Source organism: Coregonus lavaretus (genome assembly GCF_964263955.1).
Source record: "Coregonus lavaretus genome assembly, chromosome: 22".
Taxonomy (NCBI): domain Eukaryota; kingdom Metazoa; phylum Chordata; class Actinopteri; order Salmoniformes; family Salmonidae; genus Coregonus; species Coregonus lavaretus.
The window spans coordinates 37,868,850-37,895,996 of NC_140009.1; the positions used below are offsets into that span (position 1 = coordinate 37,868,850).

The 27,147-nt window shown below is 42.1% G+C and overlaps 2 protein-coding genes across 2 annotated transcripts in view; one reads left to right on the forward strand and one right to left on the reverse strand.

Annotated features, from left to right (window-relative positions):
- The window catches only part of LOC311149680 (protein kinase C zeta type-like), a gene marked incomplete at its 3' end in the record, with an annotated part of 143,083 nt that extends 142,553 nt beyond the window's left edge, over window positions 1-530 (forward strand). The window contains exon 18 of the mRNA XM_084186883.1: window positions 443-530. Within this exon, the coding sequence (XP_084043009.1) occupies window positions 443-530 (88 nt within the window). The remainder of the gene's footprint in view (window positions 1-442) is intronic.
- Window positions 531-13,398: 12,868 nt separating this feature from the next.
- On the reverse strand, window positions 13,399-19,784 carry LOC311149681 (uncharacterized protein). Its single transcript, XM_084186884.1, has 4 exons — window positions 19,561-19,784; window positions 19,089-19,236; window positions 16,118-16,893; window positions 13,399-14,170 (listed from the first exon to the last, which is right to left on the reverse strand). Exons 1-4 carry the CDS (start codon window positions 19,701-19,703, stop codon window positions 14,098-14,100), a joined length of 1,140 nt encoding a protein of 379 aa, XP_084043010.1. The 5' UTR covers window positions 19,704-19,784; the 3' UTR covers window positions 13,399-14,097.
- Between the last annotated feature and the right edge of the window lie 7,363 nt (window positions 19,785-27,147).

Sequence of the window (27,147 nt, forward strand, 5' to 3'; positions counted from 1 at the left end):
ACATAGTGTCTATAATACTGTAATAAGCTCACATAGTTGCTGTCACAAACTCCCAACAGTTGCCACTGACTAGTTGGATATTCATTTCCCAGTGAGCAAACAATTTCTGTACTTACTTACAGCATTCATATAAATTCATTTTTTATCAGGTTTTTGCTTTGGAGGACCTTATTTTGTTATTGATATTTGTAAGTACAGAAATGGTTTGCTTACTGGGAAATGAATATCCAACTAGTCAGTGGCAACTGTTTGGAGTTTGTGACAGCAACTATGTGAGCTTATTACAGTATTATAAACCCTATATTCTGGGATTTCCTATGATCTATGTAGAAGAACCCCTTACCTTCTAATTACCCTTGTGTAACAGCATTTTTCATTTGTTCTGAGTTAAATTACCTTTTTCCCTTTCTCTCTCTTTTCTTTTCTCCCTCTCCTCTCCCAGGGACGTCATCAAGAGAATAGACCAGTCCGAGTTTGAGGGATTTGAATACATCAACCCCCTGCTGCTATCCGCAGAGGAGTCTGTATGAGGGAGAGGAGACCTCCTCTTCTCCCACCTGTGTCTGTCCACCCCCCACCCCCCTCTCAGCCAAATCAATGAACAACTCCCTCTGGGATGGAGGGAGGACAAAGGGAGGACAAGAAACTCCCGGCTTTGCACGAGGTTCGAGGACACGAGTGCGAAAATTATACTTTTTTTTCTTTGTGGATCCCCCATAATGCATTGCATTATTTTGTTATCTGGGCAAAACTCTTTGGAGGTGGTCAACATAAAAAAGGACACAGGAACATTCCCAAATCTTGGTTGTTGATTGTCCTGTTTTTTTGGCTTCGCGTTTTTTTGTTGTTTCCCCAACAACTCCATCTCTGTGTCAGCAGCATGGCTGGCTATGTCATTTCAAAAACATGAAAGCGACTTCATTCTGTGCCTGCCATCGTAAAACAGATTTTACAGTCCCCCCCCTCGCATCCCTGGATGGAATATGACAGTTCTACGACTAGAACTTGAAGTTATGTGCACTTTGTTTTGTTAATTCTTTTTTTTTTTTTTTTTATCTTGTAGGAGGCTCCGCTGCCTCGAGCAAAACAAGAATGTACAATGACGAAGGAAAAAATTACAAGTTATTATTGTGTATTATAATGTAGGTAGCAACTCCAACTTGATGATGCCTTTCTATTGATGCAAAGTGGCACGTTTTATTCATGACCATGAACTTTCTTTTTGTTTGTTTTCCTCAGCATTGATTTTCATGAACAGAAAGAAAAACTGAGACAAAACATTTTTTATTTTTTATTTAAGAAGTGCCTCAAAGATCCAATCTACACCATGTTTCTGATTGCACTTATCGATTGTTCCAATTCCTTTCAGCTGCCTGGCGGGTTGGTCAGTTGGTGAAGAAAGCCAGTGGAACACATCGCGCATAAAGACCAAGGGCCTCATTTCTAAAGGGTTTTTGTGCACAGATTTTATTGTAAATTGCGCATACACCGAAATGTAAATTATGCCAACGTTATAAGAGTTAAAGATTGAACAACCTTGAGCTTGACAAGAAAATATGCAGTTGGAAGCATTTTTATAGATCATCCAATACTCTGACAGCACAAAGAGGCAAACTATCATCTGTCGGTCAACAGAATTTTGAACGATAGTGCATCGTCCTCAGCACTGAAGTATGGGCTACTGTAAGTCTGTACACTTCAAACTTGAGAAGTCTAAGTTGTCATAGTCCTTTGCCATTCACAGCATATAAAAATGTAGTTGATCACCATAGATGCTGAGTGAAAGGTGTTTAAAGGGGAAATATTTTTAAAGAGCCACTGAACACACTGTTTGGCATGTGTGTTTTTCTGTTGCTCATTTGAAAAACGAGATTTCAGTCTTGGAGGTGTGTTTCCTAACCGATTCCACGTTTGGTTAATGATGTTTATTCCCCATGAGACACTGTAGACGCGGAAGCCTAGTTCCATCCTCAAAATCCCCAGAATGAATCTAAGATAACTCAAGAAATCTGTAATTAAGTTTGATGTTTCTGAAGAGGATGTTTTAGTTGCGCAATTTTACATCCATTTTACATTTGGGGCATTATTTCTCAAGTAAAAAAATGTGCGACGTGTTGTCTTAGGTAAACAAAGTCAGAGCTGCTGGGCAGGTCTGTCTCACTGTCTACGATATTGGATAGAGAGAAGTCACCGCAGCTGTTCACCCCATGTTAGTGGGCAAATGGACATCGTCAAATCAAAACCCAACCTTCATTTACCCGTTGTGACGCACGGATGTTCCAAACTCCGTTTTAGATGAGACTGACACTAGAATAACTGTTTCTGACTCATATCGATGCCACATAGGCCGTTTTCAAAGGGATTCATTGCTTTTTAAAGGCAGTCGCTCTTTAAATTGTGCATACTCACATTTTGAGAACTGATTGAACGCTTAAATTTAGTATAGCAACTAATTTTTTTTAATGAGGCCCAATGTCTTAGGTAATCCAAATGGTTAAATCTTTAAAAAGGAATGAACGTTATGGAGCACAGTAGCCAGCCATGGTTCTGATGATAACATGGTTACTCTTACCGTTCTGTTGAAATACCAACCTGGTCTTAGAGCATTTCGTATTATTCTGTATCTAAATCTGAGACAATACATTTAATATATGTTACGTTTTGTATGGTATGTATTAATTTGTGGATGTCCATCACCCATTTCGTATGATATGTTACGATTTTACAATTTGTATTATACCGTATGTTACCAATTTGCAAAATGTACAATATATTACGAATTTTCTAAACATACAATATGTTACGAATTTGCAAAACGTATGATATGTTACGAATTCTAACTAGGTGGCTAACGTTAGTTAGCTAGCTAACGTTAGCTAGGCTAGGGGTTAGGGTTAAATTTAGGAGTTAGTGTTAAGGTTAGGGGAAGGGTTAGCTAATAGGGTTAGGGTTTGGGGATGGGTTAACTAACATGCTAAGTAGTTGCAAAGTAGTTAAAAAGTAGTAAGTAGTTGAAACGTTTCTAATTAGCTAAGATACTAAAGTTTTTCGTGATGAGATTCAAACTCGCAATCTTGCTAGTCATTCGCGATACACTCCCACCCATCCACCCCAACCAACCACCTTTCGGTATTGCCTTAAGTAACCATCTGTCTTATGTAACCATACCAAATGTAACATATCATACTAAATGGAGTGTCTTGGTTTACATACAGAATAATACGAAATGCTCTGAGACCAGGTTGGAAATATAGAATAGAGCTACATCACTCCTGAATGATCGAATCTTTTAAGTTATTATTGTCTGCATACACTGGTGCACAATGTGACAAACCGTGTTGGATGTCAGTGACTGGCAGGCTGGTGATTTGGACTTTGCACAGCAGAAGGCTACACTGATTCTAATAGTTCAGTTCAGGACTGGCATGGTGGTGGGGGAAGACATTGTCGAAGTGTACATGCTGACCTGCACTACAACTGACCTGGGGTTAGTCAATAGGCAGAGCTCTACTGTCTCTACTGAGGGTTTTAGCACATGTGAATCATGCAATGTACTCACACACACACAGATAATGTTGTGTGCACATATGTACATACCTAAGGGAAGAAATGTATCAGGAAAGTCTAATATCATCCATACTAGACCCTTGAAGTGCACAAAGAAAAGATAACTTACTTCCCATATCAAATAAGGAACCAGTAGTATCTTAAGTTAAGAGAGATCTAATGAAATCCACAATGCATGCATTGCCATCAATGAATAATTCAACACATTCAGTGCAACGATAAGACTCTCCCTTTTTTAACCGAAATAACAATTTGCCTCTTATTAAGTCCCCAGCGAAAATTAGCTTTTAGATTAGAACGTTTGTGTTTCCTAGAGAAATGAAAAGCCCTCTTGGATGGGAATTATTTGATTAAATCTGACCCGCATTAATTTGATAACGGGGTAATAAGATGAATTAGATAATCCCAAGTTAAAGGGCTTCAATTAGCTGGCAGGCCAATATGTGGGTGAAAAGAAGGATGGAGGAGGGATATAGGGAGGGAGACAGAGGGGGACGGTGACAGATAATGAAGCTGTGGCATATTCACTGATTAGTCGCAAACTCGAAAGCACACACACTTTTCAAGGACCAAGATTCTCTTCATCCACGTAAGGGGAGGTTAAACTTTTTCAAAGCCATCTCACTTTCGACAGCACATCAGTGTCACCATTTTTTGTTTTATTTATGAACTGTGTTTTATGTTGAACTCACAGGAATACATTCACTTCACATTGTCTCTTGAGGGACCAACAGATGAACTGAACCGGTAGTTCTTGAAAATGTTCGTAATGCTACAGCAACGTTACAGTAACGGCCATTAAAACCAGGAAAAGAAAGGGTTAATTTCAATTGTATTTCCTTGGTTCCTCGCGTCCTCTCTCCTCGTCTCCTTCTCAAAATGCATTGGAGCAGAAGATCGGAGGTTCCTCCCAATACAATTGAGATTCACTCAGAGTATCGGTAAAAAAAAAAAACTTAGTCCATGATTTTTTGTGTTCTAACATGTTTGCTGGTTGGATGTGCTTAATTCTGCTTTAACTCATCTCTGTAAATATCTGTAATTATTAAAAACAAAAATGGTTTTCCGTGAACTGATCCTGTTTTTTTGTTGTTTTTTTGCAGCCACATGAGGAAATCTTTCCACGCTCAATATTTGTCTCTGCAGTTTCTTTGGAAGAAACCCTGCGAAAATCGGAAAACCCTAGTCGTTAGATCTCTGGTCGCTAGTTTGAAAGAATCTCAATTTTTGAAATGCAGATTTATTATTCATTCATAATTATTGCCATGCTGTTTTCTTGTGTTAAATGTTCTATCCCGTAGAAAATGGTTAAAGCTAGAATCCTTAGTAGTTACATCCATTTTTGGACAAACATTTCTAAAAACCTGTTTTTGCTTTGTCATTATGGGGTATTGTGTGTAGATTGATTAGGGGGGGAAAAAACGATTTAATCCATTTTAGAATAAGGCTGTAATGTAACTAAATGTGGAAAAAGTCAAGGCGTCTGAATACTTTCCCATTGATTCTTAAAGAATATAACTTGTAAATGCCTCATGAGCTTAGTTCAACTGTCGTACCCCATCAGAACCCAAAATATAAGATTGTTTTACTCCAATGTTTGTAAACAAACACTTTATAGACTCAAATCATGGTTAAAACTATAATGTTGATATCATTAGGGCTGGCACAATTACCGCATACCGTGTGTGGAACAAAGACTCAAGACAGGACAGCCCGGGCATTCATGTGGTTGAGTCCGTTTCTGCGGTAACATGGACTCTTAACAACGTAATGAAACTTTGTTGCTCCTTGCTGAAACAAGCAAGGTGTTGTAGCAAACGAGTCTTCGGTTGCCTAAGCAACACCCCCCTCCTTGCAGCAGCAGCACACATAGAAATATAATGAATAGAACGGGCTTGGGAACTCTAACCCTGGCAATTTGGTATGGTAAACTCATGGGTAAACTTGCAATGACTGCCTGGTATTGTGAAGCAATTATTTCCATGGTAATGTAGACTGCTCGTTCAAATTATGTTAACCAGAGCCATATATTTAGGGTGTGTTCGTAAATTGACTCTGGCTATCTACTACGATTTTAGAGCACTCTCGTCTGAGTGTGCCAGAGTGCACAATAACTGAAGAATTTACGAATGCGCAACACCCATTGAATATGACTGGTGTCAGTAAACGACAGGCAACATTTTTTTAATTTAATTGTTGCCAGCAACACCGTTAGTCATTAAAGCTCTAGATAACATGAAAACAGCCTAACCGGCTCTGCTAGGGCGAGTAAAATGGTCAGAGTGGGGTGTCTTCTCATTTGTGTCTGCAAGTAGCTAGCAAGCTAGCCAACTTTAGCCAGTTAGCTTGGGTGCTCGACGGCCGTTGAGGTCAGAACGCTCTGATCAACCCTACTCCTCCGCCAGTGTCTAGTGTGCGCTCTGAATGCTCCGAGAGCGAAACGGTCTGACTTTATAAACAGACAATCTGACAACACTCTGAATTTACGAACGACCCAGAGTGCACTCTGACACACTGGAGGCAATTTACAAACACAGCTTTAGAGTTAGAATATTGCATTTGGTTCTAATTCTAGACATTCAGTTACATAGCATTGTTTAAATATTACCCATGTAATAATGTTAATGGGGAGCTAATATGGCTGCCATTGAGTGTTGTAGGGTCATGTAAAAGCATCATAATGTTAATTCTAGAGATTATGTTTTAGTACATTTTTTAAAATATATTCCCCATGTAATGTTAATGGGGCACTTACATGGCTGCCTTTGAATGTTAAAGTGTCATGTAAATGCATCATAATGCAGAAACCGTAAACTACTCTCTAAATACATAATAATTTACACAATTTCTATAGCGCTTTCATAAGAATCTCAAAGCGCTTCAAAAGCAAAAAACAAACAAGCAACATCATGAGTAGCCTAACTATAGTTAGGTCAACCAATAGAGGCCAAGTCTTTGAGTGCAGAGGAAGGTGGTCAGGGAGATGGTTGATGAAGAGTCTAGTGACGAGGGCTACTCTGGGAACCAGTCGTGTAGCTACTGGACTTCTCCTCCTTCACAATGTGTAGCACCCACTTTGGTGATGCCTCAGCAACTCTGGGCACCGGAAAGCAACCACACACTTTGCTGCATCTACCATTCCTCTCAGGTTTCAGGTGACTCCTCAATTGATGTTTTCAAAAGACCAGGAACTAGCAGCCAGTTTAAACAAAGAAGCTGGTAAGGTGTCCAGATGCATAATTCAAACAAAAACTATTAGCTAGCAGTAATATGCAATAAAACTCAGTGTTATCAAAAACAAAACAGCTGATTAAAAACCACACAATTAAAAACACTTACAGTATGAAAAATGTATGCACTCACTAACTGTAAGTCGCTCTGGATAAGAGCGTCTGCTAAATGACAAACAAAAAAAATGAAATATGTAGTGCCTTGAGAAAGTATTCATACCCCTTGACTTAATCAACATTTTGTTGTGTTACAGCCGGAATTCAAAATGGATTAAATGAAAACAATTTCTCACCCATCTACACACAATACCCCATAATGACAAAGTGAAAACATGTTTTTAGAAATGTTTGCACATTTATTGAAAATGAAATACAGTAATATCTCATTTACATACAGTGCCGTGAATAAATATTTGCCCCCTTTGTAATTTTCTCTACTTTTGCATAATTATACTGAATGTTATCAGATCTTCAACCAAAACCTAAAGGGAACCTGAGTGAACAATTACATACTTATTTCATTTATTTCATAAACAAAGTTATGCAACACACAATGCCCCTGGGTGAAAAAGTAATTGCCCTGATACACTCAATAACTGGTTGTGCCACCTTTAGCTGCAATGTCTCTAATCAAACACTTCCTGTAGTTGTTGATCAGTCTCATGTCGCTTTGGAGGAATTTTGGCCCACTCTTCCATGCAGAACTGCTGTAACTCAGCTACATTTGTGGGTTTCAAGCATGAACTGCTCGTTTCAAGTCCTGCCACAACATCTCAATTGGGATTAGGTCTGGACTTTGACTAAGCCATTCCAAAACTTCATATTTGTTGCTTTTTAGACATTTTCATATAGACTTGATCGTTTGTTTTGGATCATTGTCTTGCTGCATGACCCAGCTGAGCTTCAACGTCAGCTCACAGACAGATGGCCTGACATTCTCCTGTAGAATTCTCTGATACAGAGCAGAATTCATGGTTCTTTCTATTAAGGCAACTCGTCCAGGTCCTGAGGCAGCAAAGCATCCCCAAACCATCACACTACCACCACCATGCTTGACTGTTGGTATGAGGTTCTTACTGTGGAATGCAGTGTTTGGTTTTCGCCAGGCATAATGGGACCCAGGTCTTCCAAAAATGTATACTTTTAACCTTGATAACACCTTTGAGCGATGGGGAGAGTTGGGGATAAGTACCATAGGGGATTTATATATAGGAGGGACCTTTGCTTCCTTTGAAGCGCTGAGGGAAACTTATAACCTTCCCAGAAGTAACTTTTTCAGATACCTACAAATTAGAAACTATGTTAGAAAACACCTCCCAACATTTGAGAATGCTAAACCTTCCATGTTTGACGGATGCATAAAAATATGCCCCACCTCAGACAAATTGATATCTCGTCTATATGACGCTTTTCAATCTGTTAGCGCACCCTCTACAGATGCCATTAAGGCAAAATGGGAGGAAGAACTAGGGACTGATATTTTGGTGGCAGACTGGGAGGATAGCTTGGAGCATATCCACACCTGCTCCATTAACTCCAGACATCGTCTCATACAATTTAAGGTATTACACAGATTACACTATTCCAAAACTAAACTGCATAGGATATTTCCTGATACATCCCCTATGTGTGATAAATGTCAGGCTGAGCAGGGTACACTACTCCACTGCTTTGCCCTATGCTCTAGTCTGTATGGTTATTGGTGTGGAATATTTGGGGTCCTCTCTGAAGTTCTGGAGACTTCAATAGACCCAGACCCGCTTCTGATAATCCTGGGAGTGTCCGACTCCCTAAACGGATTAACCAACTCCCAAAAACAACTAATCTCTTACAGTCTCATCTCGGCAAAAAAATTAATCTTGTTGTTTTGGAAAAGGAGGGATGCGCCCTCTACCAAATTATGGCTCAGCGAAGTGGCAAAAACTGTACACTTAGAAAGAATTAGATATATTCTGAACAATAAATTATCAACATTTGATCAAATCTGGCAGCCTTTCCTCTCTTACCTGGACCAGTCGGTGCTGTGAATTTGTACTTTTTAACGCACTCTCAATTGTCATATTTATATACACCTTTGGGCAGCGTGTGCTGGCCCCGACACTCGAGCAGTCTGGAGGGGAATAGGGTGGAATAGGGGGGGGGGTGATAAAGGGGGGTATAAGTGGGGGGGTTACATCTACCCTTTTTCTTTCTACCTGTCCCTGTTCTGTATGTCGTGTTTTGTAATATTTGTTTTATGTCCAGAACTCTGGGTCTTGTTGTTCATGTCTGTTCTCTTATGTTTAGATAAGAACTGTACACTTGTCTTTCATACCTATACACCATTCTTGTGTGTGTTCAATACAAAAAATATTTGAACAAAAAAATGTATACTTTTGAATCATCTGTCCATAGATTCTTCCAAGGGGCTTGATGATCATCCAGGTGATTCCTGGTGCTTTTTGGCAAACTTGAGTCAACTTTTTGGACGACATGGGTCCCATTATGCCTGGCAAAAACCAAAACTGTAATTAGGCCTTCCCAGTGTCTGTTGGAAAGAAGACTGAACCAGGTTTTCCTCCAAGATTTTGCCTGTGCTTAGCTCCATTCCGTTTATTTTTTATCCTGAAAAACTCCCCAGTCCTAAACGATTACAAGCATACCCATCACATGATTCAGCCACCACTATGCTTGAAAATATGGAGAGTGGTACTCAGTAATGTGTTGTATTGGATTTGCCCCAAACATAACACTTTGTATTCAGGACAAAAAGTGAATTGCTTTGTCACATTTTTTGCAGTATTACTTTAGTGCCTTGTTGCAAACAGTTTTGGAATACTTTTATTCTGTACAGGCTTCCATCTTTTCACTCTGTCAATTAGGTTAGTATTGCGGAGTAACTACAATGTTGTTGCTCCAACCTCAGTTTTCTGCTATCACAGCTATTAAACTCTGTAACTGTTGTCAAATCACCATTGGCCTCATGGTGAAATCCCTGAGCGGTTTCCTTCCTCTCCGGCAACCGAGATAGGAAGGACACCTGTATCTTTGTAGTGACTGGGTGTATTGATACACCATCCAAAGTGTAATTATACTGAACAAAAATATAAATGCAACATGCAAAGTGTTTGTCCCATGTTTCATGAACTGAAATAAAAGATCCCATACATTTTCCATACGCACAAAAAGCTTATATCTCTAAAGGTTTGTGCACAAATTTCTGCACAAACTGTCAGAAACCGTCTCAGGGAAACTCATCTTCGTGCTCATCATCCTCACCAGGGTCTTGACCTGACTACATTTTGGCGTCGTAACCGACTTCAGTGGGCAAATGCTCACCTTCGATGGCCACTGGCACGCTGGAGCAGTGTGCTCTTCACGGATGAATGCCGGTTTAAAGTGTACCGGGCAGATGGCAGACAGTGTGTATGGCGTCGTGTGGGTGAGCGGTTTGCTGATGTCAATGTTGTGAACAGAGTGCCCCATGGTGGCGGTGGGGTTATGGTATGGGCAGGCATAAGCTATGGACAACGAACACAATTGCATTTTATCGATGGCAATTTGAATGCACAGAGATACCGTGACAAGATCCTGAGGCCCATTGTCATGCCATTCATCCGCCGCCATCACCTCATGTTTCAGCATAATGTTGCAAGGATCTGTACAGAATTCCTGGAAGCTGAAAATGGCCCAGTTCTTCCATTGCCTGCATACTCACCAGACATATCACCCATTGAGCATGTTTGGGATGCTCTGGCTTGACATGTACGACAGCGAGTTCCAGTTCCCGACAATACCTAGCAACTTCACACAGCCATTGAAGAGGAGTGGGACAACATTCCACAGGCCACAATCAACAGCCTGATCAACTCTATGTGAAGGAGATGTCGCGCTGCATGAAGCAAATTATGGTCACACCAGATACTGACTGGTTTTCTGATCCACGCCCCTGCCTTTTTTTTAAGGTATTCGGAAATTATCAGACCCCTTCACTTTTTCCACATTTCGTTACGCTACAGCCTTATTCTAAAATGGATTAAATAAAACATTTATCAATCTACACACAATACCCCATAGTGACAAAACAAAAACAGGTTTTTAGAAATGTTTGCAAATTTATAAAATAAAAATAAAGATACCTTATTTACATAAATATTCAGACCCTTTGCTATGAGACTCGAAATTGAGCTCAGGTGCATCCTGTTTACATTGATCATCCTTTAGATGTTTCTACAACTTGATTGGAGTCCACCTGTGGTAAATTCAATTGATTGATTGGACATGATTTGGAAAGGCACACACCTGTCTATATAAGTGGTCCTCTGTAGCTCAGCTGGTGGAAAAATATACCTTATTTACAGAAGTATTGAGACCCTTTGCTATGAGATTTGAAATTGAGCTCAGGTGCATCCTGCTTCCATTGATCGTCCTTGAGATGTTTGATTTGGAAAGGCATACACCTGTTTATATAAGGTCCCACAGTTGACAGTGCATGTCAGAGCAAAAACCAGGTCATGAGGCTGAAGGAATTGTCCGTAGAGCGCTGAGACAGGATTGTGTCGAGGCACAGATCTGGGGAAGGGTACCAAAAAATGTCTGAAGCATTGAAGGTCTCCAAGAACACAGTAGCCTCCATCATTCTTAAATGGATGAAGTTTGGAACCACCAAGACTCTTCCTAGAGCTGGCCGCCCGGCCAAACTGAGCAATCGGGGGAGAAGGGCCTTGGTCAGGGAGGTGACCAAGAACCCGATGGTCACTCTGACAGAGCTCCAGAGTTCCTCTGTGGAGATGGGAGAACCTTCCAGAAGGACAACCATCTCTGCAGCACTCCACCAATGAGGCCTTTATGGTAGAGTGGCTAGACGGAAGCCACTCCTCAGTAAAAGGCACATGACAGCCCGATTGGAGTTTGCCAACAGGCACCTAAAGGTCTCTCAGACCATGAGAAACAAGATTCTCTGGTCTGATGAAACGAAGACTGAACTCTTTGGCCTGAATGCCAAGCGTCACGTCTGGAGGAAACCTGGCACCATCCCTACGGTGAAGCATGGTGGTGGCAACATCATGTTGTTTTTCAGCGGCATGGACTGAGATACTAGTCAGGATCGAGGGAAAGATGAACGGAGAAAAGTACAGAGAAATCCTTGATGAAAAGCGCTCAGGACCTCAGGTTCACCTTCCAACAGGACAACGACCCTAAGCACACAGCCAAGACAATGCAGGAGTGGCTTCGGCACAAGTCTCTGAATGTCCTTGAGTGGCCCAGCCAGAGCCCGTTCTTGAACCCAATCGAACATCTCTGGAGAGACCTGGAAATAGCTGTGCAGCGACACTTCCCATCCAACTTGACAGTGCTTGAGAGGATCTGCAGAGAAGAATGGGAGAAACTCCCCAAATACAGGTGTGCCAAGCTTGTAGCGTCATACCTAAGAAGACTCGAGGCTGTAATCGCTGCCAAAGGTGCTTCAACAAAGTACTGAGGAAAGGGTCTGAATACTTATGTAAATGTGATATACGTTTTTTATTTCTAATACATTTGCAAACATTTCTAAAAACCTGTTTTTGCTTTGTCATTATGGGGTATTGTGTGTAGATTGATGATGGAGAAAAAAAACAATTTAAACAATTTTAGAATAAGGCTGTAACTTAACAAAATGTGGAAAAAGGTCAAGGGGTCTGAATACTTTCCAAATGCATATCTATATTCCCAGTCATGTGAAATCCATAGCTTATGGCCTAATTTATTTATTTCAATTGATTGATTTCCTTATATGAACTGCAACTCAGTAAAACGTTTGAAAATCTTGCATGTTGCCTTTATATTTTTGTTCAGTGTAATAACTTCACCATGCTGAAAGGGATATTCAATGTCTGCTTTTACCCATCTATCAATAGGTGCCCTTGTAAATCCTCCCTGGTCATTGTGGTTGAATCTGTGATTGAAAGTCACTGCTCGACTGAGGGACCTTACAGATAATTGTATGTGTGGGGTACAGAGATGAGGTAGTCATTAAAAAATCTAATTAAACACTTATTGCATACAAAGTGAGTCCATGCAACTTATTAAGTGACTTGTTAAGCACATTTTTACTCTTTCACTTATTTAGGTTTGCCATAACAAAGGGGTGACTAAAGACATTTCAGCTTTTCATTAATTTATAAAAGAAAAACCATAATTCCACTTATGGGGTATTGTGACATTCTGGCGTATTGTGTGTAGTTCAGTGACGAAAAATCTCAGTTTAATCCATTTTAAATTCAGGCTGTAACACAACAAAATGTGGATAAAGTAAAGGGGTGTGAAGACTTTCTGAAGGCACTGTACATACAGTATTTACAGGAGCTCTTTGCTTAGGCTACTAGGGCGCCATGGCAACTACTTCTACCAACTACTACATGGCTCTGATGTTAACTGATGTGGCTCATTGAATCAACAAATCACAGCACATATTGATGGGTAGGGTACACCTCCTGCTTTGCACCTCGCGTTGGCCGCCAGTCCACACATTATGCCATTGTTGACTTGAATGGGGACTCCCGTTCTATTCATTCTATTTCTATGGCAGCATATGCAGTCAGGAGCGGAGGAGAGGATCAAATGTGTGTTTGAATGAAGCGATATGTTACATACAATTTATTATAACATGTATACAAAGCTTTATATGGATGCTTGGCTACTACTTACATCAATAGTAGTAGTAGTAGTATGTCACATGAATATGAGACGCATCAGCGACTGTTTCCAACCATAGCGATGGGAAGTGGCACGCCTCCTAAATGCTTTGTGGCAGGTGTGCCCTCTATCCAGCTCTATGATTCCAACCTTGTAGTGCATGATGATAGGTTGGTGGGAAGGGGCAGAGGTGGGACAATAAGAGGCCCTAACAAGGGTTGGAAATCTTACAAAGGGTAAAGGCGGGTTTTTGCTCCAGCCAACAGTAACACAAGATTCTACAAATTAAACCCATGACTGAAGACTAGATGATCAGTAGAATCAGATACTGTATTTTACCGTTGTCTGCACCCACCGTCCATCACAGGGAGATAGATACCACTGGAGTTTGAATCAAGGCGACCAACTAGCCAAACAACAGGGTGGAGTGAAACTAATTCCTCATTAGAGCACACCGTAGCAAAACTATTCGCGACGGATGGCAAAAACTAGCGTTTTTAATTGGACAAGTTCCGATAACACAATTCGGTCCATTTTCTTCCGGTTTGTGCCTAGTGAACACGACCCAGACGTGGTGCTGCAGCTAGCTGGCTGTCCTTCCAGACCTCCATCCATCATTGGTGTCAGAAGAAGACTCTGTGGACCATCACCAGGTCATGTCGACGGTCATCTCCGACAGACACTTGGCCAGGTGGCTGTCACAGTCCATCTGAGTGAACCTGGAGATATGGATGGACAGCGTTTCAGTCATTTGTCAATACAGGTGGTTCAAATCTCTTTCTACAGGAGAAATCCTTCACAAGAAGGAAGCAATCAAATATTTCTTACAAAGAAAAAAAGAGTAACAATTCGAGGCCTACTTTAAAACGGCAGTCTATAATCACAGGAATCTGTTTAGTTTGGGAAATGCCTTCCCTAACCGCCATGTATTACCTTCAGTGATCACAACTTTCATCGCACGTATTGTATTGAAATGATGCTCAAGCTCAACGCAACTGCCGACTGCACTGAAAGTGCACTGAAACTGAATGGAGCTTCAGTGGTTTCAGCAGTAGCCTTGGATAGCAGCTTATTAACTTCAGACTGCTACTGCTCTCCTGCTGGGCTCCTCGCACAGTTTTGGTCTCATGTACTTTTTACTCGTTACTGTTTTAAAGGCCTGCTGAGATTTACGCTCTCTCGCTCCCTCTCTCTCGCTCATTCTCCCTCTCGATCACTCTTTCTGTATCTCTCTCTGCATCTCTCTCTCTACGTCATTCTGCTGGAGGGTAATGCGCGATCAGAGGGTCCTCTTCAGGAGAGAGAGAGAGAGAGAGACTGAGAAAGAGAAGAAACTAGAGCAGAGTAATTTTGCTCCAAATAATGTACTTTCTAAGAACCCTGCCACCCGTATCCTCCTGCATCCATGCACACTAAACACGCACACGATGGATGTATGCCGCTCCCTCTCTCTTCCCCCTTCTAGGTCACTCTCCTCTGCCTTCTTCCTTTTATCTCTCCAGACAGAGGAAGCCATTGTTCCTGCTAGTCCAGCCAAGAGAGAGAGAGAGATAGTTGGGAGGGAGTACAGCGGGGTTGTGTGGCCGGGCCAAGGTACACAGAGCTGGCTAGGGGAGCAGACCACGATGCGGGGCCAGACCCAGGCCAACACAAAGGCCGGCCTGTTCAGAAAGAGAGTAAAACGAGCCGAGAGAGAGAGACCGAAAGAAAGTACAACGAGAGGGGAGAGAGCGAGAGGGATCAAGCTCTCGCACCACTGGCCCTGAGCCCTGCTTTTTAGCCCTGTCATTCACTCCTCCTCTACCTCACTTAAAACGGCCTTCGTTTTTACCCATTTCAATGAATGATTTACTGTGTACTTTTTTTTTTTTCAACCTACGTCCCTTCCACTGTTTACATGCAAACCCAGCATGGTCCACTATGCAATCTACGATGTAAAGATCTACATTTTAAAATGCAGTCTAGGATGTATATCCTAGATCTACACTACCGGTCAAAAGTTTTAGAACACTTACTCATTCAAGGGTTTTTCTTTATTTATTTTTATTTTCTACATTGTAGAATAATAGTGAAGACATCAACACTATTAAATAACACATATGGAATCATATAGTAACCAAAAAAGTGTTAAACAAATCATAATATATTTTACATTTGAAATTCTTCAAATATATCACTTTTTTGGTTACTACATGATTCCATATGTGTTATTTCATAGTCTTCACTATTATTGTACAATGTAGAAAATAGTAACAAATAAAGAAAAACCCTTGAATGAGTAGGTGTTCTAAAACTTTTGACCGGTAGTGTACATTTTGAAATGCCCTGCATATGTGAAAGTATTGAATCCATACAGTCAATGGTTCTCCCTTGGATTTTTAGAGCGACTTACAGTTAGTGAGTGCATACATTTTCATACTGGCCCCCCGTGGGAAACGAACCCACAACCCTGGCGTTGCAAGCGCCATGCTCTACCAACTGAGCTACAGGGGGATTTGTCAGACACCAATGTTTTACCTCTGCAGAAGAGCAGCCACCTACCATTCAATTTGAGTACGTAGGAAGGAAAGTAGTATAAGGCAGCAGACATATGGGAGAGAGAAAGAGAGAGAGCAGATGAGTGTGCTGAATACAGAGAGGTGAAGAGGCAGGCAGCCCTAACTTACCCAGCTGGAAACGGCACCAGGCACATGGGGCAGCTCTGCATTGCCCATCCTCCTCCTCCTTTGCCAGCATCCCCATCAGCTCTGCCCTTCCTAGACACCCCCTCCTCCCTTTTCTCCCCCTCCTCCTCCATGGGAGCAGCAGTGCAGCTGTCAGAGGTAGAGGAAGAGGCTTCCCCCCGGTTTGCAGGTAGCTGCAGCCTCTTCATCCCCCTCTTCTCTCCCTCCTCTCCTACTCCTCCTCCACCCTTTCTGGCTTCTGGTGGTAATGATGATCCTCCGTTCCCTGCTCTGATGATGGAGGGCTGAGGAATAGAGGGGTGACTCTCCTTCTCTCCTCCTGGTCGCCTGGCTGTAGGGTGGGGTCTGGCCGCTCCCGTGTTTTGCCCTCCTTCCCCTCGTTTTGTGTCCTTTCTGGATGACACCATGCTATGCCCCCCTCCACTCCATGGGCCTCCCCTTCCGTAGCTAGCAGGCACTCTGGCTCCCAGACTTGGTGGTCTGGGGTGGCCAGCACCACTACTACTAGTCCCCTCTCCGGGCCCCTCTTGACAGGGAGCAGACTTCAAAGGAGGGCCACTGATGGTGGATGTTGTCTGCCTAGTCTGTACTGGGACCGGGAGGAGAGTATTTTCCAGACCAGGAGAAGGATTGAGAGGAGAGTCTGTGGTGGAACAGTGTGGGGCCATGGGAGGAGGAGAGGGAGAGGAGGGAAAGGGAGTCATGTCCTCACTGAGGCTACACCATCTCCATTCACTCTGCTGGTCTACAGTAGAGCTCTGAAACACACACACACAGAGACAGAGACAGAGACAGAGACAGAGACAGAGACAGAGACAGAGAGAGAGAGAGAGAGAGAGAGAGAAGGGGGAGTGTGTTTGACAGAAAGAAAGGAGAGAGAGGCAGAAAGAGAGGTTGAGCGAAATGATAGGGATTTAAGAGAGAACAATAGAAAAGGAGAGAGAATGGGAAGGAGAGAGCCAGAGAGCGAGGGGCATGCTTAGAGTAACTTTGTCCCCATCAAGCAGGGCCCTTGAGATCCTCTCAAATGTGACTAAGTCTAATGTGTCCAAATACGTAATAAGGAGGGACTGGGAGTGTTAAAAGAAAAAGAGACGCTAGCATTGGAGTTGCTGTCCCGGCGGCACCTCACACATCATTTCATCCAGTCTCTCGTCTGGGCCATATGTCTGTCACATAGCGGCTTAACTTACTCCTTTAGCTGGTAGCTAGCAGTGCTTTTCTAAGAGAAGCCCACTGGAGTCAATTATTCAGCGAATGCGAGATTGCATCAGCTACCTGTCAAAGTGATTGGTTCATGTGGAGTGCGTGGCCCAGAACTGCCACTGTCTGACCGGAGCTTTGAGACCCAGCGCCAGCCAGCCGGCAGGCTATACCCGTCTGGGAGGTCAACAGTGGCCGCCATTTTAGTCAGCTCAGCAGTACTCAACGACACATTGGTTTCTTCCTCCACTAGTTGAGTGCTGAGTCTGTTCAAAAACAGCTATTGTATGTGAGAGAAATTTCAATTTTCTGAGACATTGTCTGTTTAGTCCTGCATGGTACAAGGTGGAATTGACACAAAGGTGGTGGCTGAGGTGTGAGAAATCATCACTAACCAGGTTTTCATCCAACCTTTTTATTTGAGTAAAGTATATGTTACGACAGGCCTGATAGAAACCTGTCGGTTAACTTCCCAAATGTCGACAAAACAAGGTGGGATATTTTTGTGTCTAAAATGTATTATGCGAGAAATGGCGGTGAAAATGCATTTATGCACAAATATTGATAGAATAACAATCATATCGACGTAGCCTAAACTTGGAGTCACAATGATATGATGCGTGGTCCTCCCACTATGACTCGGGAAAGCATGCAGTTTTGCCTCGTTCACGTGCTATCTGAGTTATCGGAAGCTCCTAGTTCCCAGTGGGAAATTTCACTTGAATGCCCCCCCAAGTTGAAAATACACGTGGTAAACTTTGAGAAAATGTTGTTACTTGATTTGCCGAGTTGTGACGTTTCACCGCTGAAGTTTTACCTTCACAACCAAGAGATGACAACAAGTCTGTTTTTGACAATTACAACCATCAATATGGATAATGTAGCTAGTCTGACCATATTGTCAATGTTAAGCAAGCTGATAACTTTATTATTAGCAATGTTAGCAAGCTTATCAGGCTAGCTAAAATCTTATCGGTTGAAGAATTGTTCCGACTTCAAAAGCACTTGAACACAATCATGGTCGGATTTACGACTTCCCACTTCCCATGAGCACATGAAGCCAGCATAAATTAGGCTACATATGAAATAAGTTATGATGAACTTCACAGGGTGGTGAAACTGCACAGTGATGAGCTTGATGCTCTTTTCCAATAAATATTGAGTGTGGCTTATTCTGGTGACATGAAGATGATGCTTGGCTGCCGTTTGACAAATAAAAATAGTCTCGCTCTTATCCATAATCATCTCATAATGTAGACTAGACAACCCGCACTGTATCTGCCAGCTGTTGGCTAGAGCGCAGGTGCCAAGACCAGAGTAGGCACATATGCTATTTAACTCAACCGTTTTTGTGACAAAACTATCGGCACATTTGAAAATGAAATGGAAACACATTTTTATTCTAAGCTAAAAAGTACATTTGATGTGCACTACATCGTCAAGCACTGCTTTTTATCCACAACAAGTCAGTTTGGTGGAAACACAACTGGTGGGAAAATTTCTTTATGCAGATTTTTTTATATTTTTGCATGAAAATCTGTAGCCAATTGGATGTAAACTTAGCTACTTATAGTGGGATTGCTAACTTTGTAAATAAAAGCTTTTGTTCAAGCCATACAACAACGTGCCACATTCAATTAATAAAGGTCTCGATTTAAGGCGATGACCAGTTGATTAGTACAATCTGAACAAAGTCTTGCACCTACACAGCTATTGAGATGCATCCACACTCCTGAGCTGGCTAACTCACCAGTGTGGAGGCTGTTGGAAGGTCAGGGACTGGGTCCCAGGGGTGAGCTTCCAGACAGGGAAGAGCAGAACTCAGAGTCAGGGCCCAGAGGCTCTCAATTGCAGCCAGGTCACCTCTGGACCACCACGCCTCTGTAGGGACCACAGGTCTACAGAACACAGCAAAATAATAGAGCACATAAGTATGATTAGTAAAGAGAACATGAGCAATTATGTTTCTTAATTTAATATGTACTTGTCTATGAGAACCAACCACTATCTATTTGAAATGAAGACAATGCATTGCAATCAAGGAAGACAGAGATGCATTATCTCCTTGTCACCGCAGCACAGAGTAATTCTAGATGCTAATGTTCAATCTGGGTATCAGTTATACATATCCTGTATTGCAATCAAAACAAAAAAGAGTAAGTCATGTGATGGGGGGAGCTAGATAGATGGCTAACGTTACTGCACTTCGACTGCTTGCTTACCTCGTTGAACTCAAGCTTTCAATCGAAGCATTGGAACTTTCGTTGTTCTTTATCAGCGTGTTCCTGAAAAATATATCAGTTCGGGGCTCCTCGATAGACAATTTCTTTCTTTTTAGTTTTGACTTGGGGCATTTCTCAGCCATAGCAATGATCTATCTCTCTAGTCTGCCCCAGTTCGATTTTTCGCGGCATGGACAGAACAGCACAGACTTCCGTGTTTGTGTGATGACGTCAGTGCGCAGGCAAACACGTCAACTGAAGAACGCAAGTAGGTCTAGGACACTAGATAAAAAGTTGCAGATTCAAAGTTACTTGAAACATTGTATCCATCCAGTGAACTCGATTGTTCAAATGTTAATTTATTGAGAAATTGCACTACGCTATTTCCCAGCAAAGCTTGTTCCTCAACACAAATAAAGTGAGCCAATTTGCTTTCTAGAATACTGACCAACATATTGCATTCACAATATCTGCCACTGGGAAATGTACATATATAATATTTATATCAGCTCCAATTAGTTACAGTTTATTAACTTTCTGCAATTGTATAGTTCATATACTTATCTCGATGTCATTCCTAGGTTTATAAAAGAGGGTGTTGTCATTCTCATTTATAGTTATTTGTACAATAACAGTAAGTAAGTACGAGAAAGGATCATTTTTACTTTACAATGATATACAGGAAAAAGCAATATGATTTTTATTCCTCCAGACTGTAGTCAGCAGTATAGGTCAGTGAGGGTCAGTGCAAGGGTTGTGTTATGCAATGGCCACTGTAGCCTGTTATCATACTGTCATCCTAGAACACAGAACTAGGTGGTGGAAATTTGAAGTAATATAATGGTGGGGCTTTCTCAGCTAAGCTTTCGGAAAAAAGCGAGGACCAACAGAAAGAACGGCTATGGGGGTTATATAATGGAAAAGACAAGGAGAAGAGCTTAAAGGACAGAAGAAAAAGAAAAGAGAGAGGAGGGCAATAGGGAAAAATAACACTATGGGAAAACCTGCCACTTTGAAAATAGGTGAGGCCAATTTTGAAACAGTGCCCCAGAAGATGAGAATTCCAGAGGGCTAGATTGCTGACATGGGTAGTCCTTTACCGCAGAGGGAAAAGCACAAAAGCAGACCCAGTGTGGATGCCTGCCTGGTGTTACACTGGGAAAAGCGACCAGGCGCCTGGAAAGAAAGGTTATGTCATTTAGGAGTTGTGATCCTGTTGTGTGCCATCGCCATGGATACAGGAAGGAAGAAATAAAAATAGTAGAACCAACTGACCATCCAGGCTCCCAAAAGCAGGCTCACCCAAAAGAACAGAGAGGAGCCGAAGCGAGAGAGAGAGAGGAGGGGGGAACTCGAAAGAGAGGAGAAGGACTTGATGTGTTATGAATCATTGAAAAGAGGAAAGATGTTTGCCGTTCACTCTCTTTCTCTCTCACCTGTCTCTCAGGCTTGGCCTTGAGTGGGTCAGCAGCTGTAAAATATATATATATATATATATATATATACAGTGAGGGAAAAAAGTATTTGTTATGAATTTATTTGCATTTTAATGAGGGAAATAAGTATTTGACCCCTCTGCAAAACATGACTTATTACTTGGTGTCAAAACTCTTGTTGGTAATCACAGAGGTCAGACGTTTCTTGTAGTTGGCCACCAGGTTTGCACACATCTCAGGAGGGATTTTGTCCCACTCCTCTTTGCAGATCTTCTCCAAGTCATTAAGGTTTCGAGGCTGACGTTTGGCAACTCGAACCTTCAGCTCCCTCCACAGATTTTCTATGGGATTAAGGTCTGGAGACTGGTTAGGACACTCCAGGACCTTAATGTGCTTCTTCTTGAGCCACTCCTTTGTTGCCTTGGCCATGTGTTTTGGGTCATTGTCATGCTGGAATACCCATCCACGACCCATTTTCAATGCCCTGGCTGAGGGAAGGAGGTTTTCACCCAAGATTTGACACTACATGGCCCTGTCCATCGTCCCTTTGATGCGGTGAAGTTGTCCTGTCCCCTTAGCAGAAAAACACCCCCAAAGCAAAATGTTTCCACCTGCATGTTTGACGGTGGGGATGGTGTTTTTGGGGTCATAGGCAGCATTCCTCCTCCTCCAAACACGGCGAGTTGAGGGCAGAGAACTCAATTTTGGTCTCATCTGACCACAACACTTTCACCCAGTTCTCCTCTGAATCATTCAGATGTTCATTGGCAAACTTCAGACGGGCATGTATATGTGCTTTCTTGAGCAGGGCGCTGTAGGATTTCAGTCGTTCAAGGCATAGTGTGTTACCAATTGTTTTCTTGGTGACTATGGTCCCAGCTGCCTTGAGATCATTGACAAGATCTCCCGTGCAGTTCTGGGTTGATTCCTCACCGTTCTCATGATCATTGCAACTCCATGAGGTGAGATCTTGCATGGAGCCCCAGGCCGAGGGAGATTGACAATTCTTTTGTGTTTCTTCCGTTTGCGAATAATCGCACCAACTGTTGTCACCTTCTCACCAAGCTGCTTGGCGATGGTCTTGTAGCCCATTCCAGCCTTGTTTAGGTCTACAATCTTGTCCCTGACATCCTTGGAGAGCTCTTTGGTCTTGGCCATGGTGGAGAGTTTGGAATCTGATTGATTGATTGCTTCTGTGGACAGGTGTCTTTTATACCGGTAACAAGCTGAGATTAGGAGTACTCCCTTTAAGAGTGTGCTCCTAATCTCAGCTCGTTACCGGTATAAAAGACACCTGGGAGCCAGAAATCTTTCTGATTGAGAGGGAGTCAAATACTTATTTCCCTCATTAAAATGCAAATCAATTTATAACATTTTTGACATGCGTTTTTCTGGATTTTGTTGTTGTTATTCTGTCTCTCACTGTTCAAATAAACCTACCATTAAAATTATAGACTGATCATTTCTTTGTCAGTGGGCAAACGTACAAAATCAGCAGTGGATCAAATACTTTTATCCCTCACTGTATATATACAGTACCAGTCAAAAGTTTGGACACACCTACTCATTCTAGGGTTTTTATTTTTTTAAACTATTTTCTACATTGTAGAATAATAGTGAAGACATCAAAACTATGAAATAACACACATGGAATCATGTAGTAACCAAAAAAAGTGTTAAACAAATCAAAATATATTTTATATTTGAGATTCTTCATATAGCCACCCTTTGCCTTGATGACAGCTTTGCACACTCTTGGCATTCTCTTATTTTAGAGAAATACGCTTTTTGTGCATATGGAACATTTCTGGATATGTTATTACAGCTCATGAAACATGGGACATTGTACATGATGTGTTTATATTTTTGTTCAGTATATATATATATATATAAATATGTGTGTGTGTGTATTTAAAAATATATATATATACAGTGCATTCGGAAAGTATTCAGACCCCTTGACTTTTTCCACATTTCGTTATGTTAGAACCTTATTCTAAAATGTATTAAATTAATTGTTTTCCTCATCAATCTACACATAATACCCCATGGGGCGGCAGGAAGCTTAGTGGTTAAGGCCGTTGTGCCAGTAACCGAAAGGTCGCTGGTTCTAATCCCGAGCCGACTAGGTGAAAAATCTGTCGATGTGCCCTTGAGCAAGGCACTCAACCCTAATTGCTCCTGTAAGTTGCTCTGGATAAGAGCGTCTGCTAAATGACTAAAATGTAAAATAAAATGTAAAATAATGACAAAGCGAAAACAGGTTTTTAGAAATGTTTGCAAATGTATACAAACATTAAAACAGAAAAATATACCTTTTTTACATAAGTATTGAGACCCTTTGCTATGAGATTTGAAATTGAGCTCAGGTGCATCCTGCTTCCATTGATCGTCCTTGAGATGTTTGATTTGGAAAGGCATACACCTGTTTATATAAGGTCCCACAGTTGACAGTGCATGTCAGAGCAAAACCCAAGCCATGAGGTCGAAGGAATTGCCCATAGAGCTCCGAGACAGGATTGTGTCGAGGCACAGATCTGGGGAACGGTACCAAAACATTTCTGCAGCATTGAAGGTCCCCAAGAACACAGTAGCCTCCATCATTCTTAAATGGATGAAGTTTGGAACCACCAAGACTCTTCGTAGAGCTGGCCGCCCGGCCAAACTGAGCAATTGGGGGAGAAGGGCCTTGATCAGGGAGGTGACCAAGAACCCTATGGTCACTCTGACAGAGCTCCAGAGTTCCTCTGTGGAGATGAGAGAACCTTCCAGAAGGACAACCATCTCTGCAGCACTCCACCAATCAGGCCTTTATGGTAGAGTGGCCAGACGGAAGCCACTCCTCAGTAAAAAGGCACATGACAGCCCGCTTGGAGTTTGTCAAAAGGCACCTAAAGGACTCTCAGACCATAAGAAACAAGATTATCTGGCCTAATGAAACCAAGATTGAACTCTTTGGCCTGAATGCCAATCGTCGTGTCTGGAGGATACCTGGCACCATCCCTACGGTGAAGCATGGTGGTGGCAACATCATGCTGTGGGGATGTTTTTCAGCGCCAGGGACTGGGAGACTAGTCAGGATCGAGGGAAAGATGAACAGAGCAAAGTACAGAGAGATCCTTGATGAAAACCTGCTCCAGAGCGCTCAGGACGAAGATTCACCTTCCAACAGGACAATGACCCTAGGCACACAGTCAAGACAACACAGGAGTGACAAGTCTCTGAATGTCCTTGAGTGGCCCAGCCAGAGCCCGGACTTGAACCCGATCTAACATCTCCAGAGAGACCTGAAAAGGTGCTTCAACAAAGTACTGAGTAAAGGGTCTGAATACTTATATAAATGTGGATTTTCAGTTTTTCTTTTCTTTCTTTTTTTTGCAAAAATTTCTAAAAACATGTTTTTGCTTTGTCATTATGGGGTATTGTGTGTAGATTGATGAGAGGGGGGGGGAAATAATCAATTTTAGAATAAGGCTGTAACATAACAAAATGTGGAAAGGTCAAGGGGTCTGAATACTTTACGAATGTTACTATATACATACATACATACTATATATATATACATACACACTACCGGTCAAAAGTTTTAGAACACCTACTCATTCAAGGATTTTTCTTTGTTTTTACTATTTTCTACATTGTAGAATAATAGTGAAGACATCAAAACTATGAAATAACACATATGGAATCATGTAGTAACCAAAAAAGTGTTGAACAAATCAAAATATATTTTATATTTGAGATTCTTCAAATAGCCACCCTTTGCCTTGATGACAGCTTTGCACACTCTTGGCATTCTCTCAACCAGCTTCACCTGGAATGCTTTTCCAACAGTCTTGAAGGAGTTCCCACATATGCTGAGCACTTGTTGGCTGCTTTTCCTTCACTCTGCCGTCCGACTCATCCCAAACCATCTCAATTTGTTGAGGTCGGGGGATTGTGGCGGCCAGGTTATCTGATGCAGCACTCCATCACTCTCCTTCTTGGTCAAATAGCCATTACACAGCCTGGAGGTGTGTTGGGTCATTGTCCTGTTGAAAAACAAATGATAGTCCCAGTAAGCCCAAACCAGATGGGATGGCGTATCGCTGCAGAATACTGTGGTAGCCATGCTGGTTAAGTGTGCCTTGAATTCTAAATAAATCACAGACAGTGTCACCAGTAAAGCCCCCCCACACCATAAAACCTCCACCTCCATGCTTTACGGTGGGAAATATACATGTGGAGATCATCCATTCACCCACACCGCGTCTCACAAAGACACAGCGGTTGGAACCAAAAATCTCCAATTTGGACACCAGACCAAGGGACATACAGTGAGGGAAAAAAGTATTTGATCCCCTGCTGATTTTGTACGTTTGCCCACTGACAAAAAAATGATCTGTTTATAATTTTAATGGTAGGTTTATTTGAACAGTGAGAGACAGAATAACAACAAAAAAATCCAGAAAAACGCATGTCAAAAATGTTATAAATTGATTTGCATTTTAATGAGGGAAATAAGTATTTGACCCCCTCTCAATCAGAAAGATTTCTGGCTCCCAGGTGTCTTTTATACAGGTAACGAACTGAGATTAGGAGCACACTCTTAAAGGGAGTACTCCTAATCTCAGTTTGTTACCTGTATAAAAGACACCTGTTCACAGAAGCAATCAATCAATCAGATTCCAAACTCTCCACCATAGCCAAGACCAAAGAGCTCTCCAAGGATGTCAGGGACAAGATTGTAGACCTACACAAGGCTGGAATGGGCTACAAGACCATCGCCAAGCAGCTTGGTGAGAAGGTGACAACAGTTGGTGCGATTATTCCCAAATGGAAGAAACACAAAATAACTGTCAATCTCCCTCGGCCTGGGGCTTCATGCAAGATCTCACCTCGTGGATTTGCAATGATCATGAGAACGGTGAGGAATCAGCCCAGAACTACACGGGAGGATCTTGTCAATGATCTCAAGGCAGCTGGGACCATAGTCACCAAGAAAACAATTGGTTACAAACTACGCCGTGAAGGACTGAAATCCTGCAGCGCCCGCAAGGTCCCCCTGCTCAAGAAAGCACATACACAGGCCCGTCTGAAGTTTGCAAATGAACATCTGAATGATTCAGAGGAGAACTGGGTGAAAGTGTTGTGGTCAGATGAGACCAAAATCGAGCTCTTTGGCATCAACTCAACTCGCCGTGTTTGGAGGAGGAGGAATGCTGCCTATGACCCCAAGAACACCATCCCCACCGTCAAACATGGAGGTGGAAATTATGCTTTGGGGTGTTTTTTCTGCTAAGGGGACAGGACAACTTCACCGCATCAAAGGGACGATGGACGGGGCCATGTACCGTCAAATCTTGGGTGAGAACCTCCTTCCCTCAGCCAGGGCATTGAAAATGGGTCGTGGATGGGTATTCCAGCATGACAATGACCCAAAACACACGGCCAAGGCAACAAAAGAGTGGCTCAAGAAGAAGCATATTAAGGTCCTGGAGTGGCCTAGCCAGTCTCCAGACCTTAATCCCATAGAAAATCTGTGGAGGGAGCTGAAGGTTCGAGTTGCCAAACGTCAGCCTCGAAACCTTAATGACTTGGAGAAGATCTGCAAAGAGGAGTGGGACAAAATCCCTCCTGAGATGTGTGTAAACCTGGTGGCCAACTACAAGAAACGTCTGACCTCTGTGATTGCCAACAAGGGTTTTGCCACCAAGTACTAAGTAATGTTTTGCAGAGGGGTCAAATACTTATTTCCCTCATTAAAATGCAAATCAATTTATAACATTTTTGACATGCGTTTTTCTGGATTTTTTTGTTGTTATTCTGTCTCTCACTGTTCAAATAAACCTACCATTAACATTATAGACTGATCATGTCTTTGTCAGTGGGCAAACGTAAAAAATCAGCAGGGGATCAAATACTTTTTTCCCTCACTGTATTATCACCGGTCTAATGTCCATTGCTCGTGTTTCTTGGCCCAAGCAAGTCTCTTCTTTTTATTGGTGTCCTTTAGTATTGGTTTCTTTGCAGCAATTTGACCATGAAGGCCTGATTCACACAGTCTCCTCTGAACAGTTGATGTTGAGATGTGTCTGTTAATTGAACACTGTGAAGCATTTATTTGGGCTGCAATTTCTGAGGCTGGTAACTCTAATGAACTTATCCTCTG

Coding starts and splice junctions, on each gene's coding strand:
- LOC311149681 (XM_084186884.1), bottom strand. CDS start 19,703: ATGGCTGAGAAATGCCCCAAGTCAAAACTAAAAAGAAAGAAATTGTCT. Junction 16,894..19,088: donor TTCCAACAGCCTCCACACTG/GTGAGTTAGCCA, acceptor TGTGTGTTTCAG/AGCTCTACTGTAGACCAGCA. Junction 14,171..16,117: donor CTGGTGCCGTTTCCAGCTGG/GTAAGTTAGGGC, acceptor CCATATCTCCAG/GTTCACTCAGATGGACTGTG.